General features: G+C 36.6%; 1 protein-coding gene across 2 annotated transcripts in view; it reads left to right on the forward strand.

Moving 5' to 3' along the window:
* Focad (focadhesin) overlaps positions 1–23,987 on the forward strand; it is a 274,302-nt gene that overhangs the window by 72,781 nt on the left and 177,534 nt on the right. For both annotated transcript variants that reach the window (XM_013020828.1, XM_013020829.1), the window contains exons 6-8: positions 6,744–6,845; positions 14,252–14,456; positions 19,262–19,468. In XM_013020828.1, coding sequence (XP_012876282.1) covers positions 6,744–6,845; positions 14,252–14,456; positions 19,262–19,468 — 514 coding nt within the window. The remainder of the gene's footprint in view (positions 1–6,743; positions 6,846–14,251; positions 14,457–19,261; positions 19,469–23,987) is intronic.

Genomic DNA, 23,987 nt, shown 5'->3' on the forward strand with positions numbered 1-23,987 from the left:
CGCTGTCCCTCAGCTCTTCAGCTCAAGGCGAGTGCTCTACCACTTGAGCTACAGCGCCACTTCCGGTTTTCTGGTGGTTTATTGGAGATAGGAGTCTCAGGGTCTCTCCTGCCCAGGCTGGCTTTGAACCGCGATCCTCAGATCTCAGCCTCCTGAGTAGCTAGGATTACAGCCACCAGCGCCCGGCCCACTTCTTGTTTTTGAGTATGTAATTGGAGATAAGAGGAATGATCCTCAGATCTCAGCTAGCTAGGATTACAGATATGAGCCACTGGCATCTGGCTTGGCTTTTCCTTTTAACTTACTTTAATAATGTTAAAGTCCAGAACAGTTTAAAGCAATTACCTCAGATATACTTACCTTTAATTTAGATTGCTATTTACCCTTTTGGGTGGAGGTGGCCACAACCTTTTGGATTCTCTTAAAAGTTTTGGACATATTCTTAGAAAATATACATATATATACTTATCCAAAATATTTCATATAATCTCATAGGGCTTACAGATATTTTTGGGTGCTGATACTGAGGCTTATACTCAGGACTTGAGTGCTGTCACTTAGTTCTTTGTTTCAAGGCTGGTGCTTTGCCACTTGAGACATAGCTCCACATCTAGATTTTTGCTGCTTAATTGGAGATGTCTCTCAAATTTATTTGCCTAGGCTGACTTCAGAACTCAATCCTCAGATCTCAGTCTTCTGAGTAGCTACAATTGTAGGTGTGATCCACCAGTGCTTGCCTAAGAAATCTTTATATAAACACTAAGAAAATGAAGGTAAGAAAGAATGCTCTAACTACTTTGGATTTACTGCTGGAATTTGCAATCATACTTAAAGAATAATCTCTTTTTATCATATAGGCTTCAGCTAATAATAGCCACTAGAGAATGCTTTATATATGTTTATATAAATTTTTATATAAATTTTGCTTTATTAGACTATTTTCTTTTTCTACTTTTTTTTTTTTTTGGTGATAATTGTATGTGACTTAATGAAAGGAAAGTTTTGGATCCCAAAGTACTTGTGTATTTTCCCTAGATACCTAAAGTACCTAGTACCTAAAGTAGTTCCAGAATGCTGTCTTTGGCAGATACTTTTGCATTAAAATCCTGGCTTTCAAAATAGAGATCCCAGGAAAGGGTCAGTGCAAGGGCAGAAGCATTGTAAGATGAGGCACATTTTCAAAGAAATATTTTGTCTTGTAGGCCTAGAGAAAAAGTATAATCAGGCAAAAATATAAAAATTAACATCTCTAATGAGTCTTTTTCATAAGACTTTGTATGATAAATATAAAACTATATCTGTTTTAAAATTATATATAACAATTCATGTTTTCCTTTCTATAGTAGGATTTGTATGGAATCTTTGTAATTTTCATCCTACATCTTTTAACTTCTCTGCAGAGATTTGAACAACATCAGTTTCTAGTCAGTACTTTCAAATCAAAATTCAGAGTGAGTAAAGAAATGCTTTTAAAATGCATATTTGATGTAGTAAGTGCTTTGCAATGCTCTGAAAGCACCCGGGTCACAGCTGCATGCATGAAAATGCATGGTGACTGCAGGCATTGTTTCTCACACAGAGAAAGCAATCTGTACCAGTCGCTGAATTTATGATGTAAATCAAATCATAGCTGTCTGATATTCAGAGATGTCATAGAAGGTTGAGGTGATCAAAAGGTTACAAATAACTTTTGCTTTCTGATTTACCTATTGCAAGACTAATTTTTTATTGCTTCCTTTTTTTTTATTAAGATGGATGTATTTATTCTTGGAAAGATGAATCTAGTTACAAACCTTATTTTCTTATTGCCTCTTGCTAGTGTATTGGAACCATACATATATCACTTCTTTTCATCACCATTGTATTCTGTAAGATGCACGTAATTTGTTGTCAACAGTATTGATAAAGGGTGGGGGAGCAATGACACAGCATTCCAATTCTGTCTGTTCCTCTCTCTGTTTTGTGTTTTCTCTGAATAGTGGTGAGTTTTAGACAATTTTTTTTTATATGATCCAGCTTATTCTTTCATTTTCAATCACATGAATTACTCAGTTTACTTGTGTTTAAAAAGATGGTTTGAGGAAAGTGTATGGTGCTTGTGAGAGGTAATTACATTCATTGTTGATGTTCATTCAGCACTGAAAGAGAAACAAAATTATTGACATAGAGCCAACTTCTAAGCAGCTTATGCTCTAATATACAAGTTTACCCTTGTAATAACCATGCTAGTGTGTATTTATGGAGTACTTCCATTTGCTGGGTAATATGTTGTATGCTTTACTTAATGTAGTAGTTAAAATATTTGCGACTCTAAAAATGAGAAGACGCCAAAGAATATCATCTAGGATGCTAAGTTAAAATAAAAAAAACAATGAGAGACTACAAATGCTAATGGCCAAAGGAGGATGACCTGGTTGTTTCATTTATTTTGATTCCCATCGTTGGAAGCAATGTTATTCACATAAGAAGGCAGATTATAGGCTAGCCTAGGATTTAGGAAATTCTTACTTAAAAAATTTCCTGTCTGGACACAAAGTTTACTTCTTTCTTAAATAGAAAGGGAAGAATGACATCATTCTTCATTTATCTTTTCCATTTTTCTTTATGAGATAAAATAAGAGGACTCTTTTTATGAGCCCAAAAGCCATTTAAGATTGGCTTAGAATTATTAGAAGTTAAGAGCCATTTTTACAGCTATTGATAGAGTTTGGCTTCACCTTTGCCCTTGTGCATGCTAAGGTTAGGGCTTTAGAGGCTGCATGACTTAATATAACTTCAGCTCTGTTTGGTATTAAATCTAATCTCATTTTATAGATAAAGAAACTGGCTAAGAGAGATTAATTCTCTTGTCTGGGATCTCATGCTCTGTTGCAGATCAGGAATGTAAATTTAGAGTTCTTTCCACTTCATTCTTTGCTTTTCCATAACTATCTTATCTATTTTTAGTTTTATCTGATATAATGACAAGGCCTCATATCAACAATGATATTCGAATGATGCTCTTATATAAAACTAATAATGATGTTTCTGTGCCACACTTGTGTTACGTTTTTTTTTTAAAATTACAGACTAATGTTAGTTTTCAAGTGAGCAAGTTAATTGTATGGTCATCTCATCAATCATTTTGAATAAAGGATAGTCAACTGTTCATATCTGAAATAGTAGATTTGGGAATAAGTAAATTCTGAATCATAACCATCTTCTCCCTTCCTCCCTTCTCTCCTCCCCTCTTCTCCCTTTATTTCTGATTACTTCCTTCCCTTCCCTTCCCTCCCCTCCTCTTCCCTCCTTTCCTCTCCCTTTCTCTCCCTTTTCCTTTAACTTTAAAATTTTTCCCTCTCTCCCTCTCTCTTATCAGTATAATTTCCAATTTATGCTTTTATAAATTGTGTATTTCTTATTTATCTTGGCCTTTCTCATTTGGCTGTATTTGAAATGAGCATAACCAAAATGCAGTAAGTGAAAGGAGAAACAAAATAAAAATCTTGAATAATTTACAAATCAATTCTTGAATACATCATGAGTGAACTACACTTAGCCTTATGACATTTTAAATGTGCCAATTATAATATTTTAAATAGGAAAGTACTTTATTTTCTGTCATACCTAAATTAGCTTTTATATTATTTAATACCATTTATTTTAGACCAAGACTATGCCCCTTCCAACATTTGTTTTCTGGTTTTATGCTTTCTAGTTTGTTATGTGTTGTGTTACTCTGACATACCTAATGTTAACTTTTTTAGTTTTTGTTGGTCATGGGGCTTGAACACAGGGCCTGGGTGTTATTTCTGAGCTCTTTTACTCAAGATCAGACCTTTACCACTTGGAGCTCCAGCACTACTTCTGGTTTTTTGGTGGCTAACTGGGGATAAGATTCTTCTGGACTTTCCTGCCCAGGCTGACTTTCAATGAGAACTTCAGATCTCAACCTCCTGAGTAGTTACAGGTGTGAGCCACCAGCTCCTGGCTACTGTTAACTTTTGTTTATTACCATAAAAACTTCAGAATTTGATCATGCTTGACTTGATCATTCTGGTTTGGGGTTAAAGTTATGGTTGTTTTGCATAACTCAAAACAGATTATCATATGTTTAAAAGGGTTCCATGGTAGCCTTTTTTCTTCCCTTTGGTATAGTAAGGGGTCGGAATGATTAAGGGATAATTTAGAAGAAGAATATTTTAAAGTAGTTCAGTGCTTTAGTATATAAACATCATCACTTTTCTTCTTTAACATTTATAGATGCCATTAGCTGGAGAATTAATGCTTATCCTATTCAATACTCCATTTACGCCAATATAGTCCTTATCAGAAGAATGACTATAGCAACACTAATGGCAGTTCCTTTTCTTAGCTTTTTATTTGAAAGTTTTAACTAAACATGACCTACTGAACTTCCAGCTTAACAAGTTTATTTGATGTGATATGCACGAGTGGGCTTTAGGATTTATAATAGTTGCTTCTTTGTATCTGTGGCAGCTAGAGTGAAAGCAGATTCTAGATAGGTTTGACAGCCAAAGGGCTTGGGATTTGGAAACATAGATTTTGTGATTTGGCATAAAAAGTTGCTTGGAGCCACCCCTTAGCAGTGGTGACAATCTGGCAGTTAGAAATAGCCTGTGCTTTAACAAGCAGGAGGCTGCCAGCCTGTGAAGTGAGTACATGATAGAGCAGGTGAGCTTGAGGAGAAAATAAAGAAAGGGTAGTATTAATATCCAGAAAGTGTGTAGTAGTGTCATAGAGGTGTTTAATACCAGTGTTGTATTTCAGTGTGATAGACCCACTGTATTTTTCTGTTTTTAACAAAGAAAAACTTTATCAGACAATTTCCTATACTTAGCATCCCTTTCCTCTCCAGTGATTTTTACTTAATAACATTTCTCATCTTGGGTACACATTAGAATCACCTGTAGAGTTTCTAGAAAAATTGCTAGTGCACGAACACCTTTCCCAGAAACTGCAGGACAACAGACCTAGGTATTGGTAAGAGCACCAGAGATAATCAGGCAGGTAATCAAGGTTGAGTAACAGTGTATTATAGGCGCACATAATAATTTTTGTGGAATTATTAAGTCTGAGTTGGGCCTTGAGAATTTTCACTTACAAGTACCTAGGCGATGCTGAGATATTGATACAGCTGCATTGAGAATTATCTAGAAGGCAGTCTTTAAAAAATTATTTGAAGATGGGAATATAGCTTAGTGGTACAGATGTTAGCTAGCATGTGCAAGACCCTGAGTTTAATCACTAGCACCACAAAAATAAATTAACCAATTAAAAAATCATATGACATAAGTGATGGTTATGTGCCAAATACACACATATATATGTGCATGTGTGTATGTGTGTGAATATATATATATATACATACATACCATATATACATATAGACAAACTATATATATACAAACTATATATATATATATATATATACACATATGTATATATTGTTTAAAAATTAAACTTACTTGGTTGCTGGTGACTTATGCTACTTAGGAGGCTGAGATTCAGAAGTTGATGGTTTAATGCCAGCCTGAGAAGAAAAGTCTCCTAGACTCCATCTCCAAATAAGCCATCAAAAAGCAGGGCTGGAGGCATAGATCAAGTGGTAAGAATACCAGTCAAGCAAGCAAGTCTAGCAAGTATGAGGCTCTGAATTCAAACCCCAGCACCACCAAGGGAAAAAATAAGCTTAAATAATGTTATGTATATGTTTCCTTTTTGTGTTTAAAACCATAGATACTTAAGTATTATTAGAATGTTTTTTATATTGAACATTTAAAGTCTTACTCTCTTTGGAGAAAGATTAATATCAACAGTAACTAAAAATGTATTAGTATTTAATAGTTTGAAAATCTTTTACAGTTACAGGTTTGTGTGTGTGTATGTGTGCATGTGTGTGTGTACATGTGTGTGTGTGCATGTGTAACAGTACTGGGACCTGAAGACAGAGTCTGTGTAGTTCTTTAGCTTTTTCGTTAAGGTTGGTGTTCTACACTTTTTCGTTAAGGTTGGTGTTCTACACTTGAGCCACAGCTCTACTTATGGGTTTTTGGTGGATTAATTGGAGATGAGAGTTTAATGGATTTTCCTGCCAAGGCTATCTTTGAGCCATGATACATAGATCTCAGCCATCTTACCTATTCTGGGCCCTCACAGAATCATGCACTGAGATGAAGGCAGAAAGCGAGAAATAGAGACTGAGAGATGGTACTTACATGCTTGGAATTAGGTAGGAAAAAAAAATGGAACCTTCCTGGTATGGAGATAGAATAGTAAGAGGATGGTAAGATGGCATGAATGTAGGACTCAAGAGAAGGATTTGAGAGGGCAACTCAATTCAGCAGCTTGGCCAGAATTAGAACTATTCATTTGTAGAGTCTGGTCTCAAATTTGGATTCTGGGTCATAGTTACCATTGTTGCCTTCCTCCACCACCTCTACCTTCCCCTCCTCTTTTCCCTCTTCCTCCCCCTCCTCTTCCCCTCTCCTTTCCTTACCCCCTCTCCCTCCTTCTGCTTTCTCCTTCCCCCTCCTTTATTCCTCCTGTTCCCTCCACCAAATAGATAAAAGGAAACAAGAGTCAGTTTTAATGAGCCAACTCTGCAATTAGTGCAGGAGATGATAGTTTTGTAACATTATGAATCCTAGAAAAAGTCTCTAGATGAGGTTGGCATTTTGTTATATATTGAGAATGTGTATCCTGAAATGACAGCTTCCAGTGTAACTTTCTATGTTTTTCAGAAATCATCCTCAGCCTTTGATCACTGTCCTGGAACACAGACCTGATTGTTGGCCAGTACTTTTGCAGCAGCTGACAGCCTTTTTCCGGCAGTGCTCTGAAAGGTAATATAAAATATAATAACTTAACGAGACAGATGGATATATATTAATTTTAGAGCTATAATTTTAAAAAAATTAAAAAAGCTGCTATGATTATAATGTTTTCTCATGAAGAAAAGAGAATTCAAGAGCTAGTTGTAGTTTTTCTATTTTCTTATTATAAGAAAAATAATCTGGTTCATTGGTTGTTGAAATATTATTTGTTATTAAAGTAAATATTGGTTAGTGGTTAGGAAAGTTGATTAGGAATATACAGCAAATTGTCACATCATATGTATAGGAATTAGATTCTTCTCCCCCTGAAAAATCACTAATGATTTAACCTAACTATTGGAAACCTGCCAACTGGGATTAAGTAATCTTGTCACATGTGATCATATAGTTAACAGATATAAATTAGCTTGGTGTCACCAAGGCCTTCTGATGGGCCTCAGAGCTACTCTCCTTTTTCTCTTCACTACATGTCACCGATTCAAGTTCTCATCATCTCTTGTGGCTGTTGCCACTTCTTCCTAGTTGTGATCTCTGCCTACACTCTCATCCATTCCCTAAATGTTCATTAAAGTAATTTATCAGGAGAGCAAGTCTTACTATATCACTTTTTTGCTTAGCTCTTTGTACCTGTAGTTTTCAACTGTGTTTGCAAATATGGGCTATGTTGGAGAATGCCTGCACTGTTTCAGCTCTGTTTGTATAGACCTTACCTATTGATGTCTTATGGAAGCTTTCTATGGAAAACAAACAAATAATTGTTTCTGAAGCTGTCTGAAACTTTCTTGACTGTAGGATAAAATCTAATGTCAGGTTCCATTTATGATAGATTCTGACACATGTCACCAGTTTTGTCTTCTCTGCATTCATCTGATTAATTTATGCTTTAGAAATGCACTGATTTACTTTTGGTTCTACACAAGAAGCAGTGCTGCTCTCTTTTCTTGCTTTGGCTTGTTAGTGTCTCTCTTGAATCTTACCCTATTCCCATCCTAAGTTTTCTATGTTAAGCCTTTTTTTTTTTGGTCGGTCGTGGGCCTTGAACTCTGGGCCTGAGCGCTGTCCCTGAGCTCTTCAGCTCAAGGCTAGCGCTCTACCACTTGAGCTACAAGCACCACTTCCGGTTTTCTGGTGGTTTGCTGGAGATAAAGAGTTTCACGGACTTTCCTGCCCAGGCTGGCTTTGGACCTCGATCCTCAGATCTCAGCCTCCTGAGTAACTAGGTTTACAGGCATGAGCCACCGGCGCCCGGCTCTATTTTAAGTCTTTTTCTTTAGATTCTCTGCCTAGTAAGTCTTGCTTACTACAAGCTCAATTTGGTGTCTCTCTGTGTACTTTCATAGTACACAGTTGTGATTTGTAACATCATTGCATTTATGACCTGATCCTATAATTATTCTGTATTGACTGTGGAGTCTGCTAGAGGATGAGGACTATGTTTCATTAGTCTTTGTTTTAGTAATGCTTAGAACACTTTATTTTCTTTGCTTTCCTTCTCCCTTCCTTCTTCCTCTTTCCTCCTTCCTCCTGCTTTCTTCTCCCTTCCCCCTTCCCCTTTCCTTTCTTTTTCCTTTTCCTTTTTTGTTTGATTTTGAGATCGATTTTACTATGTAGCTCAAGTTGGCTTGGAGCTATGTAGTCCAGACTCGTCTTTCACTTGTTATCCTCTGCCTCAGCTTCCCAAATGCCAGGAATACTGTGTGCACTACCATCCTTGGATGCCTCAAATATTTCTAGGTGGTTATATATGTTGAGTTTCTGTAAATTAGGCTCATGTATTGCATAGCATGAGTAGTGGCTGAAGAGTGTCTTAACACACACACACACACACACACACACACACACACATCCTACAGAAGATTGTCCCCCCCCCCACACATACACATCCTACAGAAGATTGTCCCCAGAATCTTGAACATGCCTTCCTAAAATTTATTGTATTTTGGGACAGGGTCTTGATAAGTTGGTATATTGTAAAAAATTTTGCTGCTATGCCAAGTTTGTCATTAAGGTTGATTATAGGATAACTTTTAAGAATGCATCTCTTTCCAATGCTTTAGTTAGTTGACAAGTAATACGTCTTCTGTTTCATTATTTTTATGTCAAGGGACTATTGGGATGGGACAGGAGAGTAGTTATTTTAAGGAAATGTGTCTAGATTGTCATATGGAGAGAAGACCATTAGTTGATTCTGTTTTATTTTACTGACATCTCTTTTGTTTCTTTTTTTAAAATTTAAATTCTCAGGTGTCACAGGATGCTATCTAGAGTCATTTAGAAGTTTTAAAGTATTTTATTTTTATTGTCAAAGAATAATTTCATTGTCCAATTTTTATTTTTACACTATGAAATTATTCTTTGTATGAAATTAGCAATTCTGGCTGTATTTTTCAGCAGACAACTTGTTTTCCTGAGATTTAATTTTAAAAGTAATTAACTTCATTTAAGTTGTTGTTTAGAAGAAAATGTGGGGATGATGGTAATGGAGAATATGAGTAGTGGTTCACAACTGTGCAGAAGGTAAAAACATTGTAGTGGTAACCTGAATTCTCATTCTTTTTGGGTTAGGAATTGGCATTAAAACTAACTATTTATGTTCATATTTAAGTATTTGTCTGGCTTAAAATGTCAGTATTTCCTTATGCTAGATTTTTGGGTTTTCTGTTTTGTTTTAATGCCAGTCCTGAGGCTTGAACTCAGGGCCTGGTTGTTACCCCTGAGCTTTTTTTTCCCCTCAAAGGCTAGTGTTCTACCACTTGATCCACAGCTCTACTTTTGGCTTTTTTTCCTGGTCAATTGGAGATAGGAGTCTTGGGCTGGGAAGGTGGCTCAGTGGTAGAGTGCTTGCCTTGCATGCATGAGCCCCTGGATTCTATTCCTCAGCACCACATAAGCAGAAAAAGCCAGAAGTGGTGCTGTTGCTCAAGTTGTAGAGCACTAGCCTTGAGCTGAAGAGCTGAGGGACAGCATCCATGCCCAGAATTCAGGCCCCATGACTGACAATAAATAAACAAATAAATAAAAAAGAAAAATAAAAAAGACTCTTACAGAGTTTCCTGCCTTGGCTAGCTTCAAAGTGTAGTTCTTAAATCTCAGCCTCCAGAGTAGCTAGGATTATAGGCATGAGTTGCCAGCACCCTGCAGCATTATTTTTATGAATTAAGTTTTACAATCATTTATTAAAGGCCAGTATTGTTAAGCTTTCACTTTTGCCTTAAAGGAACTTAGAATTGTGTAAGTGGACAACAATATCATGGACTTGAGACCTGGATAGTTTAAAGTTATCTACTCTAACATAAATAATTTCCCAGCTGAGGGAGCTAGGAAGACCAGTACATGACTTACCCCAGGTTATTTTGTGAGTCAGTTGTAGAATTGACCCCAAAGTCAGTACCTTTAGCTTTTGCTTGGCTTTTTTTCACTTACAGTGGGCTCTCTACTACTTGAGTCATAGCTCCAGTTCATCTTTTTTGCTGGTTAATTGGAGGTACAGTCTCACAGACTTTTCTGCCCAGACTGGCTTTGAACCTCGATTCTCCAGATCTCAGCCTCCTGAGTAGCTAAGATTATATGAGTCACTGGTGCTCTGCCAAGATTCAACTCTTTGACTTTTATTTTAGGTCATTTCTAGTATGTTTTTGTTAGTGAGGAACATCAATAAAAAACTTGTCTGTAGATACAGGCACAGTTGTTCCCATTTAAAATTTTCTTAATCACTTTGGGATTTCAGGTTGTCTGTTTTATTATTTTTCTTTTTCTATGTAAGCTCTGGCAATTTCATACCCCTCTGGAATGATAGCTAATCATCAGATACCAAACAGCATATGTATGATACAGAATCAGGATAGATTAAGTCAAGGATATCTTAACGTATTTTTCTGCAGAAATACAATATCATACTCCTGATGTCAAATTGTAATGACATTTGAAAATGTATGTGAATCTTATATTTCACTTTGAAGATTTCAGAGTAGAAGAAAATCAGTAAGGTATCTGTGGATAATACTGACCCCTAGATAGTATTTATTTGGGAAATACAGTCTTAGAAATAGATGGGGACTGATATCTTACATATCTTTTCTGAAAGCTTTTGCTTCATTCCAACCTGTATACACATCATCTAATTCCTTTATCTGTGAAAAATTTTCTAAAGTTTCCTATTTCAGTAATAATTATGAATCCCAAACTTCTCTTTTGATCTTTATAGTTTGTGTATTTGTGCTTACAATTTTAAAAGTTTGTTCAAGTCATGAGCTCCAAAGAGCAGGAAATCTGTTTTTGTTTTGTGGCTTTTTTCCAGCTCAAAAATGAATGACTGGCATACTGTAGGTGGTCTATAAACTTTGAAAAGTGAATAAATGAAAATGTGAATAAAATTAAATCTTCCTGGTCTGGTAACTTCAAAATATTAATTGTGTTTGAAACCACTTTGCTATGGAATATATACTAATAAAAAATTATGTGGTCTTCTACATCCCTCCTCGTCTTTCTTTTTCCGATTTTTTCCTTCCTTCCTTCCTTCCTTCCTTCCTGTTGGCCTGTCTGCCTTCCTTTCTTCCTTTTCCTGTCTGCCTTCCTTTCTTCCTTCCTTTCTGCCTCCCTCCCTCCTTCCCTCTCTCCTTTTCTCCCTTTTTCCCTTCCTTCTTCCCTCCTGCCCTTTCCCATCCCTCCCTCCCTGTCTCCCTTCCTCCCTGTCTCCTTCCTCTCTTTTTCTCTTCCTTTTTTCCTTCCTTCCCTGCTCCACCCCCCCCCCTTTTTTTTTTTTTTTTTTGGTGAGACTTGCTCTGTTCTCTGGGCTGGCCTCAAACTCAAGATCTTCCTATTGTTACCATCCAAGTACTGTGATTACAGGAGTGTGCTATCATGGTGGGCTTGTATACTTCTTAAGAATTGATAGTTTGGCTTAATATTGGCTTGTATCATATTTAATAAATGTTAACATTAAAATAAATATAATCAGGTTTAATTGGTTCATCCTAATTTTAAAACTATATCTTAGTGTAACTGAATGAATGGCGAATCTCTTTGAAAGCTTACTGTATATAGTTATTGTTGATATACCAGTAAGCAGGAATCCAAGGTCCATCCTTCATTTAGCTTATAGTCTGGTAAGGGATATAGATATTAAACATGCAATCACAATAAAGACATTGCACTGAGGAAGCACACAATGGAGACTTGACCAAAGACCACCTGTCAGGAAAAAACTTCAGAAAATTATAAAGTGGAGACCTTGAAGAATGATAGAAACTGGACATAGTTGGAGACAAGAAATGGGAAGGGAGGAAAGGGAGACTATCATAGTTAGTGGGGAACAGTAGTGAGAAGGCTTAGAAGACCTTAAATTTAATGAGTTCAGTGGAGAGAAAAGTGCAAGACACCAGGCTGGAATTTAGCCAGCTAGTTTGTTTCAAGGACAACCTGTTTTAAGCTGGTTAATGATAGTATTTTTTTGAAACTCATTCTGACATGTTAGTGGTGACTTTGAACTAGGAGTTGCTATGGCACAATGATAGATATGGAAACACATAGAAGTATGTAGGGTTTTCCTCCTTCGAATAGGAAATTCTTGTGAGAAGGGCTTTGCCAATTACCCATCTCTTCTATCATATCTCTATTTATATAATGGGGATAATTCTTTTTGTTTCTTAGGGTTTTGGTAATGTAAATGAGTTTCAAGACAAAAGTGTAATAATTTACCCACTGTGAAGGCTAACATGGTAACAAATACAGTGCCCCCTTTCCATCGAGGAATAATATTTCAAGACCTTCAGTGAATGTGTGAATCACAGACAGTACCAAAGTCTATATGTACTATACCTTTTCCTATAATTATGTATTGTTTTTTCATTCCTACACCGACATACCTAAAGTTGGTTAATTTCCTAAAAGAAAGAGGGTCATTAGCTTTGTTCTTTTTACAGTTGTGAAACTGCCTCTGCTTGGTTCTTGTCAAGTTTTCACAGTGGGTGGTATTATGGAGGTGCTAGATACATGACCAGAGAAAAATTTAAGGGTCAGGCTCAGGCTTTTGTAATGATGTCTCCCTGAGAAAAATAGCTCCCCTGAAAACCATTAGTGACCAAAGGACTTATAACTAGACTCCACCTCTTAAAGGTACCACCATCTTTATACCACTGAACTCTAGAGGACCCAGTCTTTAACATATGAACACTTGGAGGATAAACCATATCCAAACTGTAGCAACAGTCATACTCATGCTCAGATATACTATATTAATTAGGTATACAAGTAAGAGATTAGCAACAATTGAGATGGGGATAGTGACACATGCCTATAGACTAAGGACGCTGAAGCAGGAGATCATTCAACTCCTGAAGTTAAGGGCCAGTCTGGGCAATATAATGAAACCTTGTTAGGCTTAATAAAGAAGACAGAGAAAAAAGGATTTTAATAATTTAACATAGATCTTGATAAACTTAGCATACATATTTTTCTTTAGTAAATTGAAAACTGTATCTTATTCATTTAAAGAAATGGTTTACAGTTTCTCCTGGGCATTTCTGAATGCCAGAATGACTGTTCAGATGCTTTGTTATCATTATCAAGTAAAACAAGAATACTTAAACCCAGCATTTCAATATCATGAACATGGATCTGATAACCTAGGTGATTATTAAGTGACTAATGAATGAATTTGGTATACAGCATGGATGTACTTCACAAAGGGATGATTCATGTCTTGGGAGCAACAGAGTGGGACACTGTGAAATTTCATCATGCTACTCAGCAGGGAGTACAATTTAAGACTTACAAAGTTTGTTTTTCTCTGGAACTTTGCATTTAATATTTCCAGGTTGTGGTCGTCTGAGGTTAAGTGAAATTGTAAAAAGAAAAATTATGGTCAGAAGGAGAAGATACTGTAAATTTTTTTTTTTGATTGGTCGTGGGGCTTGAACTCTGGGCCTGAGCGCTGTCCCTGCGCTCTTCAGCTCAAGGCGAGCACTCTACCGCTTGAGCCACAGCGCCACTTCCAAGATACTGTAAATTTAACTGTCATACTCATCTTAAAATTGTATAGGTTTGTTTTACCTGTAGAGTTTTTTTCCAAAAAATGCATGCCTGTGTAATGCTATGGCAGAGGTGTCTAACGTGTAATTCTGAAAACATTCCCAGATGATTCTGATGTTTACAAATGATGGTCTTTGTGTTGTAGATGTTCTAATATGTAAAAGGAGACTCTTAGTCCTGGTTTATGGTCTCCTATGATTGAATCATTTCCTTCAATTGTTTGGCATAGATCTAGTTAAGTCATAGTGGAATAGCAGAATCAAAAGTTACACTTGACAGTATGGGAGTTTATAATATGATTTAAATTGCAAATTGATACTTACTCACTTAGCTACTTGTTAGTGTATTTAACTCAGTGACTGATGGATGCATTATTTGACATGCAGGTCAGAAGCTTCATGTATCCAAATAATGGCACCGTTTCTTTGGTACCTATACTGTGAACCATTTCAATTACAAGAATATGCTAATCTTCGACCTGCTTTGCTAAAAGAGTTACTTCAGCCCAGGGTTCCTAGTGATAAAGCACAGCCATCAGTATTGAAACAAGAGATACTTCGAATGTGTTGTGACATGATTCCTTGTTTACAGGTAAGGTCTTTTTTTCCTCTGTCCTTCTTTGATGTAGTATCAGCACCAGTAAGTGTTGATTATTATTTTTAATACATAAAACATTTCTGAGTCTTATATAATTTGCCAAATTCAGAGACCATTCTGGTTTTAGAAATGCTTCCAATCTTTTAGAGAAGATGAAGTAACCAAAATCTAGATTTGAGAATAGTTGGTCTGTTAATTAAATTCACAGACACGTAACTCAACATAGTCAATTGTGGGATTAGTAGGAATTCAAACTTTTTTCCTTATCAAGGAAAATGTCTGTGCCCTGCTTAGTTTTTCCTTGTTCTCTGTACCTCTTCATGCAAATTTAAAAAAAAAAAGGTATATTTTAGGCAGTTATGCTCAGAGATGAAAAACATGGCCAGCTTCAACCTGTCTCCTTATGACATATGTGAAGGAGTCTGTTCTTAAGAAGCCCATAGTATAATAAATGAGTTAGGACAAGTGTGTGTGTGTGTGTGTGTGTGTGTGTGTGTGTGTATGTGTGTGTGTGTGTGTATGTGTTTATGAATATATATATTCTTATTATTCAAAATTCAAAAGTAGATGGTTTGAAGTTTATTCTGAGAGACATTTCTTAGAGTGCAGATAAAAAAACAAAAAAACAAAAAACTAGTTGTGATTTAAGTGTAGTGGTTTATTTCTCAGGCTGTCCTGTTCCAAGGTTAAGGTTAGGCCATTTACCTAGAATCTGAGCATCATGCTGCTAAGCTGATGGAGGGAATCTGTGAATGTATTTCAAAGTGATCACTTCAGGTCACAGATGACCTGTTTTGAGTTTGTGTTAGCAAGGAATGAGTAGAGTGAATCTTTCCTTTGTGACTCGTAAATAGTCTTTCCTGTAATCAAGACAGAGAAAAGTTAATTAAAATGAATTCTCTGGTGGGCTTTCCAAAGCTTTTGTTTTCTGTGGGCAATAAAGCAATGTGTCTTGAATTAGAGTACATTTTTTTTTACCTTGTGTCCACATTGTTCTGTGCTCTTTTATGAATGTTTATCTTTATGAAAAGCTGAAATATTTGTAGAAATGAACTCTGTAGAATATTTCTGGAACTCTTTGGCTTGTTTCTATAGGTGAGATGTTATAAAGAGAGAAACATTGGAAAGCAGTGGGACTAGTGACACAAATATGTTTAATTACTTAACAAATCAGATTTATTAGAAGAAAATCAGAGAGCTGAAAGGGGTCCTAGAGATGGAGTTTCTTTTTTTTTTTTATTGTGAAAATACTGTACAGGGGGTTACAATTACATGGGCAAGATAATGAGTACATTTCTTATCAAGCATTGTAGCCTCCTCTTTTGTTTCCTCTTACCATCCCTGTGTCCTCCCCCCACCCCCCCAAAGTTGTAAAGTTCGTTTTTCAACATAACGTCTTGTACATCTCATTGTTGCAATGGGTCCACCTGTATCCCTATTTAAACAATTTGTTTTTTTTCCTTCCCTCCCCAAATTATACCAGCATCAAATACAGTGAAAACAGGGGTTATACCATGGGGGAAGAACATAAAAAGCAACAAAAAAATCATCTGATAAATATGTTAAAAACAATAGCAAGCAAGAAAAACCCTTTGAGTCCTTATCTTGGGGTTCATTTTGCCTAACATCAACTTATCTGACCGTTTCTCCAAATAAGAGTTATAAATAAGTTATTGTAAATAAGAGAAGCCATGGGTCCTATGTTTCTTTGGGTCTGGCTTACTTCACTTAAGATTTTTTTCCAAGTCTTTCCATTTGCTAACAAAATGACAATGTCATTCTTTCTGATGGAGGCATAGAATTCCATTGTGTATATATACCACATTTTCTTGATCCATTCATCTACTGAGGGGCATCTGGGTAGCTATGGTAAGTAATGCTGCAATAAATATAGTTGTGCTGGTATCTTTAGTATGGTCTTGTTTGTGATCATTCGGGTAAATGCCCAAAAGTGGGATTGCTGGGTCATAGGGGAGCTCTATGTGGAGTCTTTTGAGGAACCTCCATACTACTTTCCAAAGTGGTTGAACAAGTTTACACTCCCACCAACAATGCAGTAGGGTTCCTTTCTGTCCACATCTCCTCCAGCATCTGTTGTTATTAGAGTTCTTGATTATAGCCATTCTAACTGGGGTGAAGCGGTATCTCAATGTTATTTTGATTTGCATTTCTTTTATGGCTAGGGAGGTTGAGCATTTCTTCATGTGTTTATTGATCATCCTTCTTTCCTCTTCAGAGAAGTTTCTCTTTAAGTGTTTAGTACACTTATTTATTGGGTAGTTGTTTCTTTGAGGATTTGTTGTTTGGGGATTTAATTTTTTGAGTACCAGGTATATTTTGGATATGAGACTCTTGTCCATTGTATGGCTAGTGAAGATCTTCTCCCAATCCGTGGGCTTTCTATTGATCTTGTTAGTTATGTCCTTTGCCATGCAGAGCTCTGCAATTTCATGCAATCCATTTGTCCAACCTTTCTTTGATTTGTTGTGTTTCTGGGTCTCTATTAAGAAAATTTCGACCTGTGTCAAGGGGACCTAGGGTTTCTCCTATTCTTTCCTATAATGTTTTCAGAGTGTCTTTTTTGACTTCGAGGTCTTTGATCCATTTGGAGTTGATTCTGGTGCCTTCCTGCACCTTTCTTCTTTTTCTGTTACTGGAGCTAGAAGATAGAACCTGAGACCTTATGCTTGCTGGGCAAGTGCTCTTCCACTTAAGTTAGGCCTTTAGTCCATTAAAAAAAAAAGAATGAAATTGTTTTTGAGGTAAGGTTTCATTAACTCTGTGTGGCTTGGAACTCTTGATCCTTTTGGCTCTGTCTTCTGAGTCGTTTGGGATTTCATATGTGGACTGCCACACCCAGATACAGTTATTTCTTATACTAAGAAATGACCATCCCATAAGTAATTGAAGTTTTAGTGACCAAGATACTATTTAGGAAGAAAACTAATTTTCTTTTTCTTTAGGAAATACTTCTGTTGGTCTTCATTTAAAGAATTACCTATCTTTATTCTTTCTAAAACAAAACAAAATAAGCATTAAAAAGCCTAGTTATTTGCATCTTATCTTGTCTTTTTCTCTTTTGCTTCCATTCTTTCTTCCCCACCTCTCTCTGTCTTAATCACTTTCTTTACTTTGTATGAAATGGTTTCCAGATTTTTCACTGCCCTTTACCAGGAATTCTCTAGTTTATTGGGGCTCAGAATGTGCTACCATGGGTTTTCTCGGAACTGGATGTAGTACTGTAGGTATAGATATGGTCTGACCCATACTAAACACTGGGGTAGAACCACCTTTAATTTAAAACAAAAATATTTTTTGAAGTAATTTGTCACCTTATAGATTTCTGATGAGAGAATAGGTGAAATTCCTATCCACTTTTCTCCTTGACTAATTGCTGTTCTATTTTATATTTGTGAATTATCTTTTTTATTTTAAATATGATTCATGTCATCTCACATAATATCTATTTCACATGTTCTATTTCTACATAAAAGTAGAATGTTATCTCTAAATTATTCTTAAGAATTTTGATGTTAATGATTAGAGAGCTCTTATGCTATTTTGATGAAGTTATCTTTTGATTTTTTTCTTATGGAGAGTTTCATGATACACAAAAAATGCAGTCATGGAAATATGTCATCAAATAAATATCAAGCTTTTGTATTCAACCCAGCTCTTTTCTCAGTGACCTTTGCATGTTTCTACTTTATGTTTGCAAAAGAATAAAATAATTTAGTCATTGGGCTATTTAAGTTTATTTATAACTTAATATTTTTTGCAATTTCTTCTTGATCTTTTAATATCTTTTTTTTCTCATTTGCTAGGAACTAATTTTTCTCTCTGTATAAATTATAGCAATTTGGGGTTATTTTGGTGGTAACTACTGGTGGAACGATAGGCTTTCCTCTTGATGAATTTAACAGACACAAGAATCCTGATTGAAGCAGATGGTTCATTGTTTATATTCTCTGGGAAATGCCAGTGTGTCTGTGAGCAGGACCATACCCTTAGTACCAACTCCAGAATTTTGATCAGAACAGCTGGGTTTGAATTGAACTGGGATTTTCGAGAGCATCCAATTCCTTTCTATCTAATTCATTAGCTTGTTAAGAAGACTCTCAACCATGTGAATATGGTCTTTTATTACATTGTCCACATACAGAAATTCTGCCTACCTATAGCTTACGGATGAAGGGTTTAGCAGTGCCTTAGAATAGAATATTGACTCTTATTATGACGTATTTATGTGTTTTGTTTTTGTTTTTAGTTTGAAAGCCAGCCCTTTTTGTATGTGTGTATGTATGTATGTATGTATGTATTGTTTGCTTCTTAGGTTCTAGACCCAGATCGTACTCTGTACCTGTTGACTTTCTTCATTGGCTAGTGCTCTACCAATTGAGCCATTCCTCCAACCCCCCCCCCCAGCCCCCAGCTTTATGTTTTTTGACCACATTTTCACTGTAAAAAGAGAGTTCATGTAGAGAATTCAAAACTAGCTTTTGATTCATTCCCTTCAACAGTCACTTTTGTGTAACTTTTCTCAAGACATTTGTACTCAGAAAAGCAAGAAAAATAAAGGAAAAATTTGTTCTAGGCAAGAGTAACAAAAAACAGGCAGGAGTTACATTTTGATTAGATAAAAGATGTATAGCTTGACACTTCATGAGTTAAGTACTTTGCTTTATCGCCTTGAAGTCTTTATAGGTTTAGAGAAAATTATTTGTTGAAAACCTTTATAGCTTAAAATTATCCAGTCATTTTGTATCATTTTAATGTAATATAAAAACTTTCTTCAACAGATGAAAGATCTGACACAGACCACAGAAGTGATGCTGTTTATTGAGGAAGTGTATTTAAGCCTTTTGCGTCATCCTGTTTTCTGGAAAATTCAGCTTATCCAGCTGACTCTTCAGCTGTTATGTGTCTGTGAAGTCAGCTTAAAGATAACTGGAGAATGCTCATCTTTAATTCAGCTTTTAGAGCACAGCATTGGAGTTCTGAAGGAGGTAAGGTTAGAAAGACATTTTAATGTATCATTTATCACAAAATCTTTCAGTAGCTGTGTGGTTGTACTTATTATTGCATATGAGAGGTGGCTTGATATAGTACTATTAGATCCACTACTAAGTACTACTACTAATGTTATTTATTATGAAAAAGAATCCTTAAATATTTTTTTGGTAGCATTACTGTGGTATTTTTTTCATATGCAACTATTGAATAATTGCTGTATTCCAGGCCTTGTGAAATGCATAGATGAATAATGCATTCTGCTACCCCAAGAGATGTATATATATATATGCAAATAAGTAATGCTAGTACCATAAAATAAATGTTTTTATAAAAGTTAGTTGAAAAAGATAATGAGAACAAAGGTGAAAGGAATAAGGACATAAGTTGAGATTTAAAGCCTGAATAGAGTTCGACTGGCACAAGAGACAGTCAACAAGAGGTTGGGCAGGATTTCCAGCTCGTAGAATAGCATGTATCTAAACACAAAAACATGAGAAAACACTTAGGTATGGCCTGTTTAGAAAACAAGAGTTAAAGGGTTAAGGTATAGAAGATGAGATTGGGCCTGCTTAATTGCTCTAGAAATAAGTTACATTTTATTTTCTAGTAATGACTTGGCTTTGAAGGATTTTTTTTTTTTTGGTTGGTCATGGGCCTGAACTCTGGGCCTTGGTGCTATCCCTCAACTCTTCAGCTCAAGGCTAGTGTTCTACCACTTGAGCCACAGTGCCACTGCCAGCTTTTTTTTTTCTTCTCCTGCTTATATGGTGCTGAGGAATTGAACCCAAGGCCTCATGCATGCAAGGCAAGCACTCTACCACTGAGCCACCTTCCCAGCCCAAGATTTTTTAAAATATATTTTTATTATTGTTAAGTAGTTGTACAAAGGAGTTTCCATTCAACAATACAATGTATCTTGATCAATGTCACCATTTTCATTATTCTTCTCCATCCCCCCCCAATAATTGCACTCCTTCCCTCTTAATTTTGTAGGATGTACATTAAATTTTATGACTGCATTCTGCCCTCCTTCCTCTCTCTTTTCTTTTTAAAATTTTATTGTCAAGTTGATGTATAGAGGTTACAGTTGCATGTGTAAGGTAATGAGTACATTTCTTGTCAAACATTGTTACCCCTCTATTTTTCTCCCTCTTCCCCACTCCTTTTTCCCCTCCCCAAGTTATAAAGTTAATTTCCAACATAGTGTCTTGTGAGTATTGCTGTTGCATTGGTTCACCCTTTGTCCTTTGACTCACCATTTTATTGTTTCCCCTTCCCTTTCCCATTAGGTAAATGTTTGTACAAGGCACAGGGTACCAAAATCAAATACAGTGATAACAGGGGATAAATCAAAGGGAAAAAAATGAAAGAAAAAAATAACTTCACACAGTGCATTAAAAATAATGACAAAGAAAAAGCTTGTTTCCCTATCTTTGAGTTCATTTCGATGAGCAGCATTAACAGTCATACCTACATAGCTATTGAGCTATTGTTAGCCTCTGCTAGGACTATCCTAGACATATACTAATTATTACAAATGAGAGAAACCATGGAGCCTATGTTTCTTTGGGTCTGGCTTAATTCACTTCATATGATTGTTTTAAAGTCTTTCCATTTCCTTACCAATTGAGTGATGTCATTCTTTCTGATGGAAGCATAGAATTCCATTGTGTATATACCACATTTTCTTAATCCATTCATCTACTAAGGAGCATCTGGGTTGGTCAGAAAAGACATGTACTAACTTTTTGTTTTTGGTTGGTCATGGGCCTGAACTCTGGGCCTGGGCGCTGTCCCTCAGCTCTTCAGTGGTAGGCTAGTGCCTACCACTGTGGCTAGAGCCACAGCATCACTTCCAGCTTTTTCTGCTTATGTGGTGCTGAGGAATCCAACCCAGGGTCTCATGCATGCAAGGCAAGCACTCTACCACTGAGCCACCTTCCCAGCCCATGCACTCATTTTTTTGTGTGTATAAGATCATTCTAGTGGGAAACTGGAGGATGGTTTTGGAAAGGGCAATACTAGAGCAGGAAATTTGGAGATTATTTTATTTAGGACTGCCATAACAAAACACTAGTTTGGGTGGCTTAAAAAAACAAATTTCTGGGCTGGGAAGGTGGCTCAGTGGTAGAGTGCTTGCCTTGCATGCATGAGACCCTGGGTTCGATTCCCCATCACAACATAAGTAAAAAGAAAAAAAGCCGGAAGTGGCACTGTTGCTTAAGTGATAGAGCGCTAGCCTTGAGCTGAAGAGTTGAGGGACAGTGCCCAGGCCCAGAGTTCAGGCCCCACGACCAGACCCCCCCCCAAAAAAAAAATCTCAGAGTTTAGGGCTTAAGAAGACTAAGATCAAGTTGCTTGCTGAGTTGGTGCTTTGTGAGGGCTCTTTTCAGGATTAGTAGATGTTTGTTTTATCACTGTGTCTTCAGATGTTTCTTTTACTCTTCTATCAGAGAGGTATCATTGTACACTGAATAGATTCATATCCTACATTGTATTAGTTGTATGGACTTTGTTATAGTCGAGCTATTAGTTCATCTATTTACGTGAATGTATCTTTTTATTTTATTTGGAGCAAAATAAATATATTATGATTTGCAAAAATATATAACCAACTTTATGTATCTTAAAGTATTTGTTTCTTTTTGGTGCTAGTCCTGGGGCTTAAACTCTGGGTATGGGCGTTGTCCCTAAGCAGTTTTGCTCAAGGATAACACTTATCACAGCTCCACTTATGGCTTTTTGGTGGTCAGTGGGAGAGTTTCCTGCCTGGGCTGTCTTCCAACCCTGATCTTCAAATCTCAGCTTCCTTAGTAACTAGGATTATAGGCATGAACACTCAGCGCCTGGCTCTTAATGTATTTGAATGAATATACCTTAAAGTATTTTTTATTTTGAGCAAAATAAATACAGTGATCTGTAAAATTAAGCCAACTAAGTAGCTTTCAACTTGAAAAACAGGCTGAACATTCTAGCTTTAGAAAAGCTTAGGAACCTGTGGTTTCTGAGAAACTGCCACCACATGAGTAACTTCCACACCCCTTTCTTTGTCTCAGTTTATGGTTTCTTAGGAAGAATTGTCTGTTGGGCACAGCTGGGCTTAGTCAGCATTGGTTACCCAAATCAGCCTGGGTAAAAAAAGCTGTGGCCCTGGGGGATTGCATGAGCAGGACTGCCTTCCTTTTTGTATCTTCTATGTAGGATGTCAACTGTCTTCATTTTATTTTCACTTTCTTTTTAGTGTATATTTTCTTAGACCTTGGTTGCACTTTCTTTTTAAGTACTACTCCATGACTAAGACTGCAAAATTCTTAAGAAGAGCAAGTATTTTGTTTATAGTAACATCTCTAGACTCAACATATATTCTTAGCATGTGGTATGTTGGTGATGTCCAGTGATCTCTTTCATTTGAGTTGACAAAAATATATGGTCCCAAATGTTTTCTGTCATGAAGAATCCTCTGACATCTATGGCTGGTATAAGGGTATTTAATGTTTTACTCTAGATTGGTTGTATGTTATCTGAATTTCTCTAAAGGCAAAAGCAGAGCCTGAGTATCCACAAAAACAAAGGCTTATGTGACTTGAGTTTATTTGCAAATGTGAACCCTGAAAGTAGGGAGGGATAAGAATAAGATGAGCCAATCATGGAAGATAGGAGAGTAGGCATTGTCACTGTTACAAGCAATGTTTTATTTTTTTAAATTCAATTTTTTTTTTTCGGTCGTGGGGCTTGAACTCTGGGCTTGGGCGCTGTCCCTCCACTCTTCAGCTCAAGGCAAGCGTCTACTTCTTGAGCTACAGCATCACTTCTGGTTTTCTAGTGGTTTGTTGGAGTTAAGAGTCTCACAGACTTTTCTGCTTGGGCTGGCTTTGAACTGTGATCCTCAGATTTCAGCCTCCTAAGTAGCTACTTTTACAGGTGTGAGCCACCGGTGCCCAGCCTTTAATTTTCTGAGAAGTATTGGAAGAAGATTTCTGAACCCTCAGAGGGAGCAATAGAATCTTTGGGATTCTATGCTTAGAACCTTAAAATCCCGAAGATTCTATTGCTAATTTGTCAAGCCTTTCCATGTGGCCCTTGAACTTGTAGAACCTGCTATTCTGGCTCAGGAAGCAAATAGGTGTGTGGTGGGGCTTGAGGGAAAACTATCAGGTTGCACTTCTGCATTCAGTTGTAACAGCAGTAGTTGCAGTAGTGGAAATGGTCCAGGAAATGCCAGCACAGACTCTAATTCAAAGGTCTCATTAGTTGCTTCTCTCCTTTAGTGGCCATTAAAAAAATCAATCAAAGAAAACTCTTGAAACAAGTCAGAATTGTAAGCAACTTGCTTTATCTAATCATCCTTTCTTTCTTTCTTTCTTTCTTTCTTTCTTTCTTTCTTTCTTTCTTTCTTTCTTTTCTTTTCTTTCTTTGTCGGTTGTGGGGCTTGAACTCTGGGCCTGGGCGCTGTCCCTCAGCTCTTCAGCTCAAGGCGAGCGCTCTACCACTTGAGCTACAGCGCCACTTCCG

This window comes from Dipodomys ordii, unplaced genomic scaffold (assembly GCF_000151885.1).
Source record: "Dipodomys ordii isolate 6190 unplaced genomic scaffold, Dord_2.0 Scaffold53, whole genome shotgun sequence".
Lineage (NCBI taxonomy): Eukaryota > Metazoa > Chordata > Mammalia > Rodentia > Heteromyidae > Dipodomys > Dipodomys ordii.